This window comes from Chiloscyllium punctatum, chromosome 45, assembly GCF_047496795.1.
Source record: "Chiloscyllium punctatum isolate Juve2018m chromosome 45, sChiPun1.3, whole genome shotgun sequence".
Classification (NCBI taxonomy): Eukaryota; Metazoa; Chordata; class Chondrichthyes; order Orectolobiformes; family Hemiscylliidae; genus Chiloscyllium; species Chiloscyllium punctatum.
The window spans coordinates 14,542,348-14,562,296 of NC_092783.1; the positions used below are offsets into that span (position 1 = coordinate 14,542,348).

The 19,949-nt window shown below is 40.0% G+C and overlaps 1 protein-coding gene across 3 annotated transcripts in view; it reads right to left on the reverse strand.

Moving 5' to 3' along the window:
• Positions 1-2,332: 2,332 nt before the first annotated feature.
• Positions 2,333-19,949, reverse strand: part of LOC140467175 (polyglutamylase complex subunit TTLL1-like) — a 33,214-nt gene continuing 15,597 nt past the window's right edge. For 2 of the 3 annotated variants that reach the window (XM_072563335.1, XM_072563334.1), the window contains exons 4-9: positions 18,231-18,365; positions 12,048-12,156; positions 9,208-9,351; positions 4,915-5,001; positions 4,668-4,831; positions 2,333-3,862 (exon numbers count right to left, since the gene is read on the reverse strand). In XM_072563335.1, the coding sequence (XP_072419436.1) occupies positions 3,739-3,862; positions 4,668-4,831; positions 4,915-5,001; positions 9,208-9,351; positions 12,048-12,156; positions 18,231-18,365 (763 nt within the window). In that variant the 3' untranslated portion in view covers positions 2,333-3,738. Of the gene's footprint in view, positions 3,863-4,663; positions 4,832-4,914; positions 5,002-9,207; positions 9,352-12,047; positions 12,157-18,230; positions 18,366-19,949 lie in introns of those variants that run through there. The other variant, XM_072563336.1, reaches the window with a different exon arrangement.

A 19,949-nucleotide genomic window follows, 5' to 3' on the forward strand; every position in this document is an offset into this window, starting at 1 on the left:
ACCACTGTTAGGTCTGTACCTAACTCCCATTATGGTTTTTTTTTTGCCTTTGTGGTTCCTCAATTCCACCCACCCTCCTTCTCCTTTAATATTCTTAAAGAACCTCTTTGGATTTACCCTAATCTTCTCTGCCAAGGCTACCTTGTGCCTCCTTTTCGCCAACCTGATTTCTTTCTCCAGTAAACTCCTTTATCTCCTATATACCTCCAGGAATTCCCTTGATCCCAGCTGCTTGTACCTGAGCCATATCTCAATTTTTCTGGGTCAAAGCCTCAATACTTCTGGTCACCCAGGGTTCCCTATTCCTGTCAACCTTGTTTTTTCACTCTCACAAATCCTTAAACTTTAGCTATCTTACTTTTAAAAGCCTCCCACATGCCGGAGGTCACTTTGCCTGCAAAGAAACTATGACGATCAACTCCAGCAAGCTTCTGTCTAATTGCATTGAAATTTGCCTTGCTCCAATTTAGAATTTGAAAATGTGGAGCAGTTTTACCCCTTTCTGCAACTATTTTAAAATTAATAGAACTATTGTCACCGGTCCCCCACTGTCATCTCAGTTACCTGTCATGTCCTATTTCCCAACAATAGGTAGAGTTTTGCCCCTTCCCAAGTAGGGCGCTTCATATACTGCTGGAGGGAATTTTCCTGAACGCATTTAACAAATTCCACCCATCTAAGCTCTTAATGCTATGGCAGACCCAGTCTATGTTAGGAAGATTAAAATCCTATACAAGTCTCCCGAATCTCCTAGCATATTTGTTCCTCTAATTCCCGTTGACTATTTGGGAGCCTATAGTTCAACCTCAATAGCGTCAATATTCTTAGATCCACCCACAAAACTTCACTGGATGATTCTTCAGTTATTTCATCTCTGATTACTGCTGTGATATTCCCCTCATCAAAAATGCATCTCCTTCTCCCCTCTTTCCACCACCTCTGTCCTGCCTAAAGCATATGTCCTCTGGCACATTAAGCTGCCAATCCTGTCCATCCTTTAGCCATGTTTCTGTAACAGTCATAATATCCCAGTCCCATGTACCTATCCACACTGTGTTCATCGGTCTCACCTGTCAGCCCTCTTGCATTGAAATAGATGCTATTTAATCCAACAGGCATTCCTGACTACCTGTCATGTTCCAGCCTGATCCGTCATTTAAACTTACTGTCTCTCGTTCTCATTTTTGAAGGTCTCCCACTTTGCATCTGTTTCTTTACAGACTATTAGCCTCTCCCAATCAACTTTTGAAAGCTCTTGCCTTACTTCAATTTAGATCTTGAACTTTTAGATCAGGCCTGTCCTTTTTATTTTAAAATTAATAGAATTATGATCACTAGCCCAAAGTACTCCCCTACTGACACCACACCTCACTTGCCCTGCCTTATTTCGCAAGAGATCAAGTTTTGTTCCACCTCTAGTAAGTACATCCACATTTTGAAGCAGAACACTTTCTTGTACACACTTAACAAATTCCTCTCCATCCAAGCCCTTAACACTATGGCAGTCGCAGTCTGTGTTTGGAAAGTTAAAATTCCCTACCCATTACAATCCCAAAAGTGTGGATTCAGGCCATTCAACCCATTGAGTCAACAATAAAAGCAATAACAATATTGAATTGTGGAGTACCTTAGCTGGGCTTGATTTGGACTGAAACGTAATTTTGAATGCCCCATTGCAAAGAAATAAAAGTGCTGCTAAATGGTACGAGAAGAGGGATTAAGAAAAGAAATTGAAACTTTATCAATAGGGCCAAAACGTGGACAGTATATTACTGCTATGTTGAAGTCAAAGATTTGGCATAAGTTAACTAAGCAGTAGCATTCTCCAAACAAATATATGGTGGTCACAATTAATAAAATTCCATTTATTTTCAAATCCATTTTGTAAGTTCATTTGGATCAGATCCCTGGGGCTAAATCTTTACTGAAATACATAAACAATACAAACATGTCCATGTACCTCCTATGCTTTGCTAAGTTGATCAGGCTTCATTCACTCACTTTGTATCAAGATATTTGTCTGTGTAATAGGATGGTCATCATAATTCCTAAGAGTTTATTAAATGAAGGTTAGTTTGTGAAAATCAAATCTATCTCTGGGTAGGGAGTTGTAATTGATTTAAATATTTCTGTACTAGTTGGGGGAGCAGAGGAAACTACTTATGCTTGTATCATCCTTTGTAAGAATGTATGCAAAAATTGTACTGGGGAAAAATATTTGAGAATTGGAAATAATGTAGTTGCTGACATTGTCATGAATTTTTGTAGAAAGCAAACCTAGTACTGCTATATTAAACAAGGATGAAGGATGAAACAATCCTAGAAACTCTGCAACTTTGTACAATAACAATGGTTTTTCTTTATTAGATGATGTGGATAGGTATGCAAAACATCAGCCATAAAGTTAAATATAATGAGGTACACCCTTGGTGAAAATCAATAAATAATGAACAGTGCAATTTCTGTAGCAAACAAAATTTTTGGACAACTTGGAACATTGCAGTTGATATCAGAACAGCATAAAACTCCATTCAAATGCCCAAACCATAAAATACAATTTGGTACTTGTAAATATATTTTGGGCATCTCTATAAAAAACTAAAACAAAAACACCATACAGAGATATGTACCAACAGGCACTGCCTGCTAGTACTTTCAGGTGGTTACAAACATACTATAGAGCACATGGGTCCAGTTGCCCTGCACAAACTGAACAGCATACAATACCATGACAAAGCTCAGTTCCACCTTAAATAGTTCTTTGGCAGAGTGGTGGACATGTCGCATTCAAATCAAAAATATGCTACCTCATTAGCTAGTTGACACTTCAACAGTTATGTGTTGTGTGTTAACCTGCAGCTACATAGAAGCCTCCCCTCTCCCATGACATTTACTTCAGCAGTCATAGACATGTAAAAAACAGAAGGTCAACAAGTGTGCATGGGCAGAAATGCAGAGTTGCAGTTCTACATCAGTGACAAGCAATGGATACAAGTATTATGGTGCAGAACAAATATACTGACATACTCGCAAAACAAAAAAAATTAGAAAATGGGGTTCGACTGGGTATTTCTGATTTTAGCTGATGTTGGCAGGATGGCTGCAGTTGGCTCCGCCTTTGCCCTTTATCTCAAGACTATTCCTGAATATTTGAAATATCTGCAGAGGAGGAGTGTGCGGAGATGTGAGGAGAGAGGTGTTGACTTGTACACACATGTGGGAAGTGATTCCATGCACTGATTACATGACGTCAACTGTGGATGTGCAAAAAACATACAGGTGACAAAGGTCATGTCATGGGTGACTGATGTCTTTGGGCATCTGCACCGACATGGACTCTCATCAACCATCTTCATAGTGGGAATACATACTCCAGAAACAAATGCAATTACAGTTTTATGCCATGCAAAGATCTGGATATGATACAGGATGGTATAATTAGTAGATCTTTATCTTGCCGAGCAAAAACCTGGTAATGTTTGCGTAGTAACTGCAAGGTCAATCAAACTGATGGTCCCTTGAATTCAGTGAAAATAGTTTGCAATACTATAATGCATGTTCAGATTTTTCAGTTGTACCAATTTGTATTAAGAACATGTCAATTTAGTCCAGAAATATCCTTCAAAAAATTAAACAGCTTTAATACTGTAATTGGAATAGCTTTAAATGAACACTGGTCTATCTAAAAGATATTTCTAGTGCTAGGCATCTATTCAGTGATTTAATATCAAATTGATTTTATTTCCATGTTGAAAACGGCTTTCTGGTATCCTTCAATCGATTGCCTTTGTTGAGAGAAGGCCCCATACGAGGCTTCCCCTCACATTCCACACCCTCATTTTGTGCTAACTCTTCGTCATATCTGAGGAAAGAAGAAGGAGCGACAACATCTTTCAGACCATGAACTATCCAAAAGCTGGCTTCTACAATTTGAAATAAAGCTTTTCATTAAATGCAATTATTCAGACTGTACAAGCACTGTTGTGCACACGTAAAGCTAGCTCAAACAGATGATCACAGCAATTTCTTCACAAATGCTGAGGTCACTTGTAATGGTTCAAGCAATGCTGGGGAATTGTGCAAAGTGAAGTTGAACGAGAACAGAAGTTGCAGAAGTCAAACAAAAGAAATAAGGGATGTTTAAATGATTATTATAATCAGAGTAAGAAGTCACCCAATGGAAGAACCTTGGGAGGCAAATAAGGCAGAGATTCAATTAAAGAAGTTTTCAGGAGATTGGAAAGGCAATAAACGATTAAAACTTTGAAGGAGAGTCCAGTGGAACAGAGTTGTGTACTTTAAAGGAAGAAAATGGATGACAGGAGCAGGGAAATAGTTAAGTTGGGAACAGAGAGATAGAAGTTAAGTTCTTAATTTGATGGGAGTACGTCATCAACCCTGGTGTGGGTAGTGGGTGTAGGATTAACTTTTCGTGTAAACCGAGTGTGCCAATGTACTAATTTGGGACAAGGTCGTGTTTGTGGAAACCTTCATTTTCAAGTAAATTGAATCCTTATGTCTTTCTTCCTCTGTAATGGTGCCTTGTGACTTGCTGTCAGAAGAATTGTTAGAACCAACTGCTGACTCACTGCCATTCTCTGAAATATGTTAAGGAGGAACAAAAGAAAATAAGAAGACATAACAATCTGCTAAAAGACTAAACTTACAACAGTTCATAATGTCCAAGTGCTTCCTTCGGTGGGCATCTGCTCCATTTGCAGTCCGGCATCTCTCCATTTGGTACAACAATGTTTAAAGTGTCATTGATGAGGTTGTATTTCAGAATACGGTCATTGGCAGTGGTAGAAGAAAGAGAAGGAGATGCATTCACCTAAATGAAGTAATTTAAGTAAAAAAATTGAGGTGCAAAATTGTTTTAATTTTATTTTGTTCGAAATCATATTCAGTGATTACCTCAATGAGCCATGGCTTCAATTTGTCATCAATGATGATGTCGTAACCATAACATTCAAAGCAGTGTCGATCATTAATCATAACAGGCTGTGAAAATTCCAAAAAAACATTTTGTTCATGAGGAATTTTGTCAGACAACCACTTAACAAAATGTTGCAACATGGTTCATATATTAAAAAATTGTGAAAATCAAATTTAAGACAATGATACAAACACAAAGGCTGCGGTAGCCTTAGACATAATAATGCAAATAATTTTCTTAAGCATCAAAGCTTTTCTTTTAGGGAAGTTATCTGAGCTGACAGTTCCATTCATATCGCCAGACAAGCCTTCCTGTTTGGCAGAAAGATGGCGCTCTAAGTCATTATTAAACAGATTTATGATCGTGTGGGCTAAAAGAGCCAGAGGCTTTAGTGGCGCAAATACACAGTTACAGCATTACAACACATAATATAATGGTCTTTCAATAAAAGAGCTGGGCACCTTATATCTACGTTCTCAATATAATAACAAGAAAGAAAATAAGAGCATTACACAGCATTTTGAGGACCGGGTTCTTTTCAATGCGCTTTATGGTGAATGAATTATATTTGAAGTGTAATATACTAAATGTGATAGCTTATTTGTGCACAGACAGTTCCCACACACAAGAGTACACTCAAAGCTCTTGTGTTGTTCACAGCCCTGGCAACTCTGTCTTTAAGGTCCAGGAAACTTAGTCCTGTTCTCACTTAATTGCTGTTTTCCCCTTGTTTGAATTTGGTAATCCTAGAGGTTTGGAAAAGATTATTTCCTAATTAGTGCATAAATTATAAATTTAGGAAAACCAGAATCTGAGATTTATACAATTCAATATGACTATAGCTAATCTATATCATATTAAAGCACCACATTATATTTCAATGGCATTAAATTTTTTTCTGGGATCTGTAATGAAAAGAAATTATAGCTTGCAGGATAAAGAAAGAATCAACATTTCTAAAGCACCTTATCATGTACTCACTATCCCAAAGTACTTTACAATGAATACACTGATTTTCAAGTGTAACTGTTAAAACATAGAACAGTACAGTACAGTACAGGCCCTTCAGCCCTCAATGTTGTGCTGGCCTTCAATCCTACTCTAAGCTATTGTTGCAATGTAATTAAAGACAGCAACCAAATTTCACGCAGCAAAGTCACAGTCAGATAATTAATGATATTTTTCATTTTTTTTTTTAATTTTCTTTTGTGCTGTTCAATATAGGCCAGGTCCCTGTGCACCTTCATTTTACTGAGAGATTATTTATGGTCACCTGGAATGGCAGATTGTTTAATACTTTGTTAAAAAAGACGGCTCATGCAATAACACAGCACACGTTCAATAATATACTGAAGCATCAGCTGGGGTTGTGCTCTCATGTTCATACTGGGCTTGAACTTGCACCCTTTTGCATCAGAGAGAGAGAGAGAGAGAGAGAGAGAGAGAGAGAGAGAGAGATAAGAAGTGCCATTAAACTGAGCCAAACCAACAGGAAGGAATTTACTTCATTTTACCCCATTTACCAATTGATATTGAAATGTTTTACATGATCTCTTGCAATCTCCAATTTCTAAACTGTTTCCTATTAGACATTACTCATTTACTAATTCCTTATATCTGTCATCACTTAGGCTGCAATGCTCCTCTGGAACTGCAACCCATCACATATTAATCCCAGTTCCACTCAGAAATTACATTATGCATATATTACATCTTTAAAAATTAAGATTTATGTTCATTTGATAAAGCCAATGCTTTCTTATTATTTTACTTTGTTCCCACATCTCTACCATCTTGCAATGCATAGTAACAATGTTGAACAAAATAGACTAAATAGTCAAGGCAATAGCAAAAGGTTCTTTATAAAGGATTTTTATTTTGAGGTATAGGCTACTTCTTTGTATACCTCAACCTGTATCATTGCGAAATAAACTTGTGGTACACTGACAAACAGTACTACCTACAGAATCAGAAGAGTACCCTACATAAGATTGTACAGCAAGTAAAATCCAGCTGTTTAAAATATGAATTGAGTAAGAACACCAGAAAGACAAAAATAATAGTAATTAGAAGGAATGCATCATCTATAACTAGAGTGAGGATTTAAGTGGACGGTATCATTCTGAAACAAGCTTGTCATCGAGTCATAGAGATGTACAGCATGGAAACAGACCCTTTGGTCTAACTTGTCTACACCGACCAGATATCCCAACCTAATCTAGTCCCACTTGCCAGCACCTGGCCCATATCCTTCCAAACCTGTCCTATTCATATACCCATCCAGATGCCATTTAAATGTTGCAATTGTACTAGTTTCCACCACTTCTTCTGGCAGCTCATTCCATACACGCACCACCCTCTGTGTGAAAAGGTTGCCCCTTAGGTCTCTTTTAAATTCTTCCTCTCGCACCCTAAACCTATGCCCTCTAGTTCTGGACTCCCCCAGCCCAGAGAAAAGACCTTGTCTGTTTATCCTATCCATGCCCCTCATGATTTTATAAACCTCTATAAGGTCACCCCTCAGCCTCCGACACTCCAGGGAAAACAGCTGCAGCCTATTCAACCTCTCCCTATAGCTCAAATCCTCCAACCCTGGCATCGTCCTTGTAGGTATTTTCTGAACCCTTTCAAGTTTCACAACATCCTTCCAATAGGAAGGAGACCAGAATTGGATGCAATATTCCAAAAGTGGCCTAACCAAAGTCCTGTACAGCCATGACATGACCTCCCAACTTCTGTACTCCATACTCTGACCAAGCATACCAAACTGTATTATAGACAAATGATAACAGAAGATAGAATATACAATGCTAAGATCAGATGGCTAGAAATAATTTCACAAAGATGAAGGATCTGTCAACAAGAAGATTCAAGTTTGTAACAAAGAAGAACACTCAAGATAGAGTCGTAGAGATGTACAGCATGGAAACAGACGCTTTGCTTCAACTCGACCACGTTGACCAGATATCCCAACCTAATTTAGTCCCATTTGCCAACACTTGGCCTATATCCCTCTAAACCCTTCCTATTCATATACCCATCCAGATGCCTTTTAAATGATGCAATTGTACCAGCCTCTAATACTTCCTCTGGCAGCTCATTCTATACACACACCACCCTCTGTGTGAAAAAGTTGTAGCTTAGGTCTCTTTTGTATCTTTCCCCTCTCGCCCTACACCTATGCCCTCTAGTTCTGGACTCCTCCACCCCGGGGAAAAGACTTTGTATATTTACCGCATCCATGCCCCTCATGATTTTATAAACCTCTATAAAGTTACCACTCAGCCTTCGACGCTCCAGGGAAAACAGCCCCAGCCATTTAATTCAGCTGCATTTAATCCTGTTTGTGTTAGAAACCTGGACAGTAAGAACAAAGGAGAGGCCTTTGAAATATGTACACTAAGGTGTATGGTAAAAAATTCCATATACAGACCATAAAACAAATCAAGTAGAGTTTGAAATTGCAAAAGCCAAGAAGAACTCTATAAAGTGACATCTAAAAAAGAAAAAGTTAGTGTTTTGGCCATTCAATCAGAGCTGGAAAACTACAGAAATCCCTTCTAGACGGCAAAGTGGAAGGTGTTAGAAAAAGAGGTCGGGCCAGGTATAGTTGGAAGACGGATGTTGCAAATGAGTCACAAGGGATGCGAGAGGACGGCACAAGTATAGACATAGCATGACACCAGATCTCCTGACAGAAGGAGCTGAAAGCAGCATCAGCTACATTTGATCACAATTAAAGGCATCTTTTAAAAACAAACTGCAGGATATTTTATTTGAGAAAAGTGACCAAACACAAGTCAATTGCGGTGGTTTTAAAAAAAATATATTATTTGGTGAACAATCAGCTTCTGAGGGGTTCTTCAAACATCTAAGGACCTGGCCATTTGTAAAGAATTTAAGTGGATATTCTTGCACAGGACAGCAAAGCTATCATCATGGAAAAATAGCAACACAGTGAATCTACTTTCACTGTTTAGGACTATATTTGAAAACTCACTGAGGAAAACCATTCTCACTTAACTGAAAAAAGCTGTTACATTCACATCATGTCCTTCTCAGATCAACAACATGAAAGAGCACTTCAAACACAGTACTCAAGCAACAAACACATGCGTACCTACTCAAAGTGACATTTACCAATAAGATTTCAATTTTTTTCCGATTTTTTGCACAGAAAATATGCAGATGCAAGCAGAAAATCTGAACAAAAAGACAAATGATAAAAAATACCAATTGTTTTGAAAGAAACCTTTATTTGACACACTTACTGCCACAGCCTTCAGTGAGTGAACAACTATCCAGTGAATATCATCAAAGAGTTTATCAGTCACATCCTTTCCCTGTGTACTTTCCAGATACAGTCGCAGGTTGCTTACTGACCATTTCCCACCATGGATTGGATTATAGTCACCCTAGAAACAGAACAATACTTATATAGTTATGTCCCCAGAATTTAAAAAATAGAAAGCCTGCTGCCCTCTTCCAACTCCTGTTTGATTTAGCTCCCTCTCTTTCCCTCACCTTTGCTGGTCTGCATTGTCATTAATAAGCTTTGCATGTAAATTAATCCATTGGAGAACACAGGTAATTTACTGGTGGTGGTTAATAAATGAAGATGATTTGGTGATTGGGGGCGGGGGGTGAAATCATTCAGTTGTGTGAAAATGCACGAAATAAGTAAATGGTCCTGAAAGAAAATGAATGGCCTACGTATGTTTGGTGAGAACAGCAATCAGGTCAGTTATTATGCCTTCCACAGACAAATTACCTACCAACATGAGGTACAGACAGACAATGGGTCGAGGTGTTAAGGGAATCCCACTGAAGCTGGTCCACTATGAGACAGCACAATTAGAAACCAAAGGAAAGAAAATGCATGTGTTTTTCTGAGAGAGCAAGGTAGATAACATTTTCTCAAATGGTTGTCATCTTTGTAAATTCTGATTAATGCAAGCACAGGGTATTTATCTGAAAGTAAATCCCTGCTTTGAGGAAAAATAAAGTTTATAATTATAGCAGGGTTTATTCCATCCAATTCTCTCCCATTGCCTACAGTTTTGTGCAGATAAAAATGAGGACATCAGTCTCCACCTCCAATTGTTAAAAAAAATTCTAATGTACCGATGTGAATATTTACACTTTGCACTTGCTTTCTTTTGTGTTGTCTTAAAAAGATTGTTGGTTTGCTGCTTATAGCAAAACAAGTTTGTTTTAGCGATAGAGAAAGGACATTAGGATCAATAAACTTATTTGTGTGGTATTCCTGTGGGTTAAAGCTGCCTACATTTTGTTCATAAGCAACTTTCTCAACAGCTAGGCGGAGGAGGACATTTGAATCATTTAAACAATGGTCCCGGAAGTAAAACAGCAGCATGCAAACCTGCAACACAGCACAGTCCCACCAGCTTTCATTTGCAAACTTAACTGTTGACCACGATATGTATCTATCTCAACTAGCTGACTGGGTAGATACAGGAAAGGGCGACTTCAAAAACAGTAAGAGAAATCATGAGACTTTTTCAATGGAGCAGATAGATAACCATTTAAGTATACTTTTGTGAACTTTACTGCTTTATTCATGATCTAGCACAGAACTGCCTGTGATAAAAATAACCAGCCTTGACAAAAGATAAATAAACAGAACAGATCAAGAAAGAACAGAGAGTTAACAGATTTGGTAAAGTTTTAGTGAATAAGGTGATAGCAGGAAAAAAGAACAAATGTTAAAGCTAAATGTATGATCTGACTGCACAAAGCATTTGCAACAAAACAGCTAATTAATAACACAAGGACATTTGTCTCAAAACATTTTACAGTCAATAATATACTTTTGCAGTCATTTAAGAAACATAAAAATGAATTTGAGCGCACCAAATTCCCACAAACAATGTGAAAATGACAACATAATCTGGTTTTGTGATATTGCTACAAAGATAAATATTGGCCAGAACACAAACATTAACTTGTCTGCTCTCTTTTAAGATAATTTGGTTAGAGACAAAAAAACTGCAGATGCTGGAATCCAAAGTAGACAGGCAGGAGGCTGGAAGGGCACAGCAAGCCAGGCAGCACCAGGAGGTGGAGAAGTCAATGTTTCGGGTGTAACTCTTCACCATCCTGACCCCGATACCCCATTTATCTGCAGCAGCCCCTACACCCACCCCCACTCCTGAAGAAGGGTTATACCCGAAACGTTGACTTCTCCACCTGATGCTGCCTGGCTTGCAGTGTTCTTCCAGCCTCCTGCCTGTTTAGTCTTTCAAGATAATGCCACGGGATCCTTTGCTTCTACCCAATTGTCAAATCAATTTAAAATCTAATTTTGAAAATAAATGACTTTGATGAAGAATCAGAATACAATGTACCCAGATTTGCCAATCAATGAAAATTAGATGGAAAGTAAGCTTTGAGGAGGAATTGAAGAGGCTGCAATTCAAATTAGACAGATGATATGATTGGGCGAGATGGAATATAATGTGCAGAAGTGGGAAATTATCCAATTTGAAACAAGAAATAGAAAAACAGCATGTTTTTTAAAATGGCAAGAGACTGGGAAATTTTAGTGTCCTTACACTGGAAAGATATATTTGCCTTAAAGAGATCTTAATACAGGTTTGCTAGACTAATTCCTGGGTTGAAAGGAATTGTATTATAATGGAGAGATTGAGTAGATATGTGGTAAGTTTGGGAAATTGAAACGCTGGAAATTTATAAGGAGCTTAAAAGGATAGATGCTGGGAAGATCTCACCCCTGGCCTAAGAGTCTAGAATTAGGGGGTATAATCTTAGAAATTAGGGTTGGCCATTTTTGCGTAGGATGAACAAAAATGTATTTTTTTTAAATATTGTGAATCTGTAGAATTCCCGACCTAAGGGGGCAGTGGATTCTCAGTTATTGATTATGTTCAGGATGCAAATTGTTTTTGTTTGATATTGTGTGTATAGTGCAGGAAGGTGAAGTTGAAGGAGAGTATTGACTATTATCTTGTTGAATGGTAGAGCAGGGACAAAAAAAATGTCATAGCTTACTTCTGCTCCTACTTATCATGTTCGTATCTTCTCACATTGGCCAATTAATAATCCAAAATGCAGGATCTTGTCAACTTACCCCATGTTTTTGCACAGATACGTTTGTAAGATGCACAAACATGTTATCTAATTCACTGGTGCTTGGAGTGTACTTCATTGTACAAAAACGACAAAATCCTAGTCGATACCTACAATGTAAAGAAAATAAACAACGTGTTTTTGTACTTGGTCGCAAGAGAATTCACTGTCAACTAAACTTCCATTGTCAGATTTCAGTAGCATGCAGTAATAACCTTGTCACTGCTGGTAAAACAAAGATTATTCATATAGTGATTTCACTGGTTTGGCTGAATACCATCTATCTTCTGCATTACGTAACACTTAAGTTACTTGGATCAATGTCTGGCATAGGTATTCTAATTCTAATTTTTAAAGATCATAATTTTTTTTATCAATGTTTCATTACGCCAATAAACATCATTTTCCCATTTGTTTTAACCATTCAGTACATTTCGTAACACAGCAAACTCTAATGATCTGTGAATTAGTCAAAATTCTCTCCAGTTCCACATTTGAAACAATGTGTTTAATCACTTTACAACACTTGATTTTATTTCAGAAATATTATTTGTAGATGACTCCACACAGTCTTTGCTTTGCTAATTAGAAAACTATACAATGTTGAACTTCAAAATGCGAAAATTCTAATTTTCTGGTGTTCTGATTTCCCAAGAGCTTACAAGCTCGAACGTAAAAAAACTTTCCAAAATTGCAAAGAAAAATCTTTTGAGATACATGTGGTGTGTTAAAAAAAAATTAAACAGGAGAACAAAATAACATGAGCAACTGGAGCAGTAGAAAGCCATTTAACCTATTAGGCCTGACCCACCTTCATTAAGATCAGGGCTGATCTGCCCAAGGCCTCAATGACTTGTTCGTGCCAACTCCTCATAGATCTTTGAAATAAATAGGGATTTGAAGGCTATCTACTTCCTTTTGATATACTTTTGGCGATATAGCTTCTACAACTTTCTGGGGTAGAGAAGTCCACACACGTTTTTTGCCCCAGAAGAAATTCCTAACATTTCAGTTTTTATTGAATGTCCCCTTATTCTGAAACAACATTCCTTAGTTTGAGATTCCCCCACCAGTGGAAACCTCTTCCCAATATTTATCATGTTTAGCAACCTCAAAACCTTGTATATTTCAATATAATCACCCTTCATTCTTCTAAAATGTAATGAATAAAGGCCTAACCTGTTTAGCCATTCTTGACAAGTCAATTCCTTCACCCCAGGGATCAGCTTATTGAATCTCTTTTGAACTGCCTCTATTTTCACTTTGTAATTTTAGTAGTTTCCAAAACTGTACAGAGTATTGTACAGGAGGAAGATAATAGACTGGATTTACAACATCTTAAGAAAAAGAAGCAAGAATAGATCATTCAGCTCATTGAGTTGTTGGCTCTATTTAATAAGATGATGAATGGCCTAACTGAAGCCTTAACTCCCCTTTACTCTCTCTTTGAACTTCTTTGTCAATCAAAGCTCTGCCGAGCTCAGCCTTGAATATACCAATGACCCAACCTCCACTGCTCTCTGTGGAAAAGAATTCCAAAGACCAACAACCTTCTGCATTTCCTTTGTCCTCCCAAGAGTGTCTGGCCATTTGAATGTTGAGAAATCAGGACCTCGAGAGGTTAAACTTTATGAGCATCTGGACAGTATAATTACATCAGAGCCAATTTTGTAGAAGTGGTTTCAAGGACATTCAAGATTGTTTGACAGTCCTTTGATTGAATCTGCAGACATTGCTAATGAAAATTGCTAGGACTGTTAAGTGTCTCTGGCTTGCAGTCCAAGTCTGATTGCTGTAGAGGAGAGTGGCGATGAAAACTGCTCTGTATACCAAGACTTCTGTTAACTTGCAAAGGTCTTTCTTATCAATCACTCTGCCACAGTCTGTAGGCGATCAATTTGGCACATCTGATCTGGTGTTGGATCTCTTCAACAATGGTGACTTACAGAGGAAGGTAGACCAGCTGGAGAACACAGCAAGCCAGGCAGCATCAGTAAGTGCAGAAGTCAAAATTGCAGGTGTAACTGTTCTTCAGGTCAGGGGAGGTGTAACGGGAGCTGCAGGTAAGGGTCGGTGGGGGTGGGGGGAGGGTGGGGGGAGAAGGGTGGTGAGGTAGAATAAGTGAACTCAGGTAGAGGGTACAACCTGCTTGGTCAATGGAAGGAATGAATCCTGTTGATACTTGGAAGGAAGGGTGGATGAAAGGAATGGAAGGGAGAGGAGGGGCTGGGAAGGGAGTCGGGGATAGGAAGGGAGGCTATTTGAAATTGGAGAATCCAGGATATAGGCTGCCCAGGTGGAAGATGAGGTGTTGTTCCTCCAGTTTTCAGTTTGGTTCGTTCTGGCAATGGTGGATTCTAGGGATGGTCATGTTGGAAAGGGAGTGGGAAGGGGAATTAAAATGGGCAGTGACTGGGAGGTCAGGTCAGCCCCTGTGGGCCTGGCTGAGATGCTTGGCAAAACTTGCCTTGAGTTTACATTTGATCTCTTCGATGTAGAGAAGACCACATTGGGAGCACTAGATATAGTAAGCTAGGTTGGAGGGGAGGCAGTGAACCTCTATCTGGACTATTGGGGGCCCTGAATGGAGGTGAGAGGGGTGGTGTGCTGGAAGCTTTTGCATCTTTTCCAGGGAAAGGTACCTTGGGGTTCAGGGGGTTTGGTGGGGAGAGTGGCGCAAACCAAGAATTGTCAAAGGGAATGGTCCTTGCAGAAGGCAGAGAGAGGTGGGGAAGGGAAGATGTTCTTGGTGGTGGGGTCTAATTGGAGTTGGTGAACGTGTTTAAGTACGATACTTGTGATGCGAAGACTGGTGGGATGGTAGGTAAGGACAAGGGGACCCTGTTTTAATTGTGTTGGGGGGGGGGGGGTGGCGGTTTAGTGCAGTGGAGGAGGGAATGAAGGAGTTGGAGTGGAGGACTGGCTGGATGACGGAGGGAGGAAAAGCATGTTGCTCGAAATAGGTGATATCTGGGATGCTTGAAAGTATCTCCTTGACCATGCTGATGTGGCAGATACGGACAAACTTGGAGAACGGAATGAAGTTCTTGCAGGATGCCAGGTGGGAGGAGGTATAGTCCAGGTAGTTAGGGGGGTCTGTGGATTTATAGTAAATGTCTATTTGGAGGCCATTGCCAGAGATGGAAACAGAGAGGTCAAGAAAGGGAAGGGATGTGTTTGAGATGGACCAAGTAAATTTGAGGGCGGGGTGGAAGTTGTGGGCAAAGTTGATGAACTGCTCCAGTTCAGCCTGGGTGCAGGACGCTGCACTGATGCAGTCATCAATGTAAAGGAGGAAGAGTTGGGCACGGTGCCTATGTAGGTACTGAGGAGCGACTGTTCAATATAGCCACAGCGCCAGGTGTAGCTGGGGCCTATCTGCACGTCCATGGCCACCCCCTGGATTTGGAGGATAGGGGAGGAGTTAAAGGAAAAGGTTATTAAGGGTGAGGACCAGTTCGACAAGGCAGAGGAGCGTATTGGTGGAGGGGTACTGGATGGGTCTGTTGGAGAGGAAGAAGCTGAGGGCCTGAAGGACATCCTTCTGGGGTATGGATGTGTAGAAGGACTGCACATCCATAGTGAAGACAAAGCATTGAGGTCTGGGGAACTGGAAGTTACTGAAGAGGTGGAGGGGTGGTTGGTGTCGTAGGTGTAATTGGAAAGTATCTTAAACAAGGAGGAGAGGACAGAGTCGAGATAGAACAAGATGAGTTTGGTGGGACAGAAGCATGAGGAGATGATGGGTCGGCCAGGGTAGTTGGGTTTGTGGATCTTGGGGAGCAGGGAGAACCTAGGGGACGATAAGGCTGGAGGCAGTGGACGGGAGATCACCAGAGGCAGTGAGGTCACGGACAGTGCGAGCGAGTTTGGCCTAATGGAACACGGTGGGATCGTGGTCATGGGGGAGGTAGGACGCAGTGTCAAAGAGCTGGCATTTGGCCTCTGCGACATAGAGATCCATTCTCCAGATTACTATCGCCCTGCCTTTGACAGCGGATTTGATGATGAAACGGGGTTGGTGCGGAGAGAGTGGAGCGCTGCATGTTCGGAGGGGGTGAGGTTAGAGTGGGTAAGGGCGTGCTCAAGAATTTGAGGCAGCCGATGTCATGTCAGCAGTCAGTAACGAAGAGGTCTAGGGCAGGTACAAGGTTGGCGGGGAGGGGAGGTGTGACCAGGAAAGTTGGAGATGGGAGGAGTTCTCAGAGGGAGGTTGGGAGTTTTTGTCGAAGGAGGAGGTTGAGGTGGTGATGGTGGAAGAAGAGCTCCACATCTTGGCAGGTATGGAATTCATTGAACTGGCGTCAGGGGGGCACGAATGTGAGGATGGACTATTCGGCCTCAGAGAGTTCAAGGTCAGAGAGGAAGGTGAATATGTAGCAAGGCTCAGGAGTGGGCTTTGGGGGGGTGGGCGGGTGGGTCCCTAAGAGGGTAAAGGAGGGTGGCGGGGGGGTCGCTGAAGGTGGCTACTGGTGTTCCCTTAAAAACTTTTGGTCAATACTTTTAAAAAAACTGGTCACAAATAAACTAGAAGGTTTGCTGCAACTCATTTGCTCTTTGCTATTTGAATTATTAATTGTACCAAGTCTCAAGTGAATACTCAATTCAAAGCATCTGGGAAATTCATAATTTCATTCAAGGATGGATCAACACAAAAGGACCTCAAAATTTCCACCCTGCCTGTCTGTTTCATTCGAATGTTGATTTATATCTGAAATTGATTTGTGTCACAGTCATAGAGCACAGAAACAGACTGTCCAGTCCAACCAGTCCATGCCGAACATAATCCCAAACTGAACTAGTCCCACCTGCCTGCTCCTGTCCCATATCCCTGCGAACCTTTCCTATTCATCTACTTTTTAAATGTCTTTTAAACATTGAAATTGTACCCACATACACTACCTCCTCAGGACCCTCTGTTTAAAAAAATTGTCCCCATGTCTTTTTTAAGATGTCCCTCTGCTCACACTAAAAATATGCCCCCTAGTCTTGGAATCCCCTAACTGAGGGAAACGACAACTACCATCAACTCTATCTGTATCTCTCATTATTTTATAAACTTCTATAAGGTTGCCTCTAAACCTCCTATGCTCCAGCAGAAAAAGCTCCAGCCTATACAGCCTTTCTTTATAACTCAATCCTTCCATACCTGGCAACATCCTGCTAAGTATCTTCTCAACCCTCTCCAGCTTAATAGTATCCTTCCTAAAACTGCTCAACCAGAACTGGACATAGTATTCCAAAAGAGACCTCACCAACGTCCTGTACAACCTCAACATGACTTCCCAACTCCAAAGGACTGTTCTAACCAAACCGTTCCCAATTTCTCATTAATATTCCTTAAGCACTCACTCTCACTTTATTGTCATCATTAATCAGCAAGTTAAATTGAAGTATATGCTAACAGCAATTTGAAAAATGAACTGCAGTTTTAAGACAGTCACATATTTCACTTCACAGGTCATTCTGCTATAACGCAACAGTTGTGTTCCTCCACAACATCACCCTTTGGAAAACTGCTATAGAAAACTGCGGTGTAGATGATCGCTAATCGAAAATCACCATATCTGTTCAGTAGAAAGTTTGCGTTATTCAAACAATGTCCACAATTCATCAATCGCATTATAGCCAACTCGCGCTGACGAAACGCGCATTATAGCAGAATGACCTATACTGCATCTCAGCTCAAGCCATTGGATGATTTGCCAGATGATGAGCCTGTTGGTGAGCTTTATAATTGCTGGTGTCAAGAATATGTGGGTTCATCTTTAGTTACTTCTAACATTGTTTTCAGAAGGCCTGAAAAAGTCAAAATGAAGATAAATCTGTGCAAAGATGGAAAATCCTTCCTTCAGTATGCTGATCTTCATGCTTTAGGTCTGCTATTTTAACTCTCAAGTGTGCAGACCAAAGCATCATGAGTCTGCATTCATCAAGTACACTTTCTGCTAATGATATTATTATACCACACTGTAAAGTGAAAAGTAAACATTTTTCCTAATGTGTAATCCCAGAAAGCATTACTGTAATATTAAACATTATCCAAGTACTGCTCTAAGTTTTGTAGAAGTGTATTTTGTAGAAAAGATGTGCAGGCATAATGCTTAAATGAAAAGTTTTACACTGAAAGATTTCTACAACTGTGATAGAGACAGTGCTAATAAAATTGAATATTTTCACTTACATATAACATTTTAATGGTCGATAGGAGGTCACCAATACATATAAGCGTAAATCAAACTTTTTTCCACCAATCAGCAGTGGGTTGTCTATGTACAATGAAATGACATATGCCTCCTTCCCAGCAGGAGATATAAATCTGCAAATTAATGAAGATTTTCTGAAGATTACTGAAGCATTTTCTTCACAGGTTTAAGATTACATCAAAGAGGGTTCAGTAAGTAAACAAATGGAGTAAAAGAATAATGAATAGAAGATAGTGATGGGAGGCTGATTGTGTGACTGGGGCTGGTGTCCAGTGGCATTCCTCAGGGATCAATGCTATTTGTGATTACATATAATCAATTTATAAGGAAATGTAGGCAGTTGATAAGTTTGCAAATGACACAAAGATTGTCTGGTTAGTTGACAGTGAGGAAGAAGATCTTAGGTTACAGCAGAATATAAACAGATTGGTCAGATAGGTGGACCAGTGGCATATTGAATTTAACACTGTTAAGTGAAAGATGATGCACTTTGGAAGAAGTAACAAGACAAGGAAGAGTTCAGTGAATGGTAGAACACTAGGAAGCTCAGAGGAACAGGTGCTTGTCCACAGAGGCATAAAGTCAGCAGTGGAGGTTATTAGGGTAGTTAAGGCAAGTGGGACACATGAATATATCAGCTGTGTCACAGATTATAAGAGCAGTTCTGATCATTTTTCTATATAAAGAATATAACCATACTGGAGGGGGTGCAAAGGAGATTCACTAGGATGTTGCCTGAGATGATGCAGTTTAGCAATGAATAAGCTTTTTAGAGCGTAGGAGGCTGAAGGAGGACCTCAATGAGTTGTATAATTTTATGAGGGGCATGCAGAGAGTGGGTAGGAAGCAGCTGTTCCTCTTAGTTGAAGGGTCAATAGCGAAGTGGAGTAATTTTAGAGTGCAAGATGGGAGGTTTAGAAGGGATTTAAAGAAACATTTTTTTACCCAGAAGGTGGTGAGAGTCTGGAGTGCAACATCAGGGAGGGGTAGTCGAAGCAGGCAACCTCAACTTTTAAAAAGTACTTGGATAAGCACTTATAATGTCATAATGGGCCTCGTCTGTACTGTATAATTCTATGAAATAACAAAGCAAAATTCTGTATTTGCAACCTTTACTGAGATAGTTTCTTTACTCTTAAGCCAAATTCTACAGTCCCTCAATACAAAAACTAGGAGATGATTCTTATGTTTATTTTGCCAAATTTGAGCTCATGTTATTTGCTGTGAGGCCTAGCGAGAGTGGCAAATCTTGCACCTGCATTACCTTTCAAGGCTACTGTGCACCCAGACAAGCAATGACATTACAAAGAGTTGGAACTGGTGGAGAACGGGAAGACTGCACTGCATTTCCATGAAAGGGACTTGGAGATCCTGGAGGACGGCGTGTTGCAAAGGAGAGATGTTCTCTTCCTAGAGGACCAGCATGGAGACCATGCCACCAGACTCTGCCAGGCTGGTCTGAGGTCGGTACTCACATTAGTGCCATCTCCAAGGTGCAGGGGAACAGCTAAACAATGCAGAAAGAAGGTCAATGCTCATCTCTGCCACACTCTCCTCTCTGTTACCTAAGACTCGCGCTCTTTCTGCTATTACACTCACTCCCACAATGCTTTACCACCTTCATTACTGTGTTCAGTATTTTCCCTGACTTGCTCTTACCCATCCCAACTTCACACACCAATAACCTTCCATGCTCT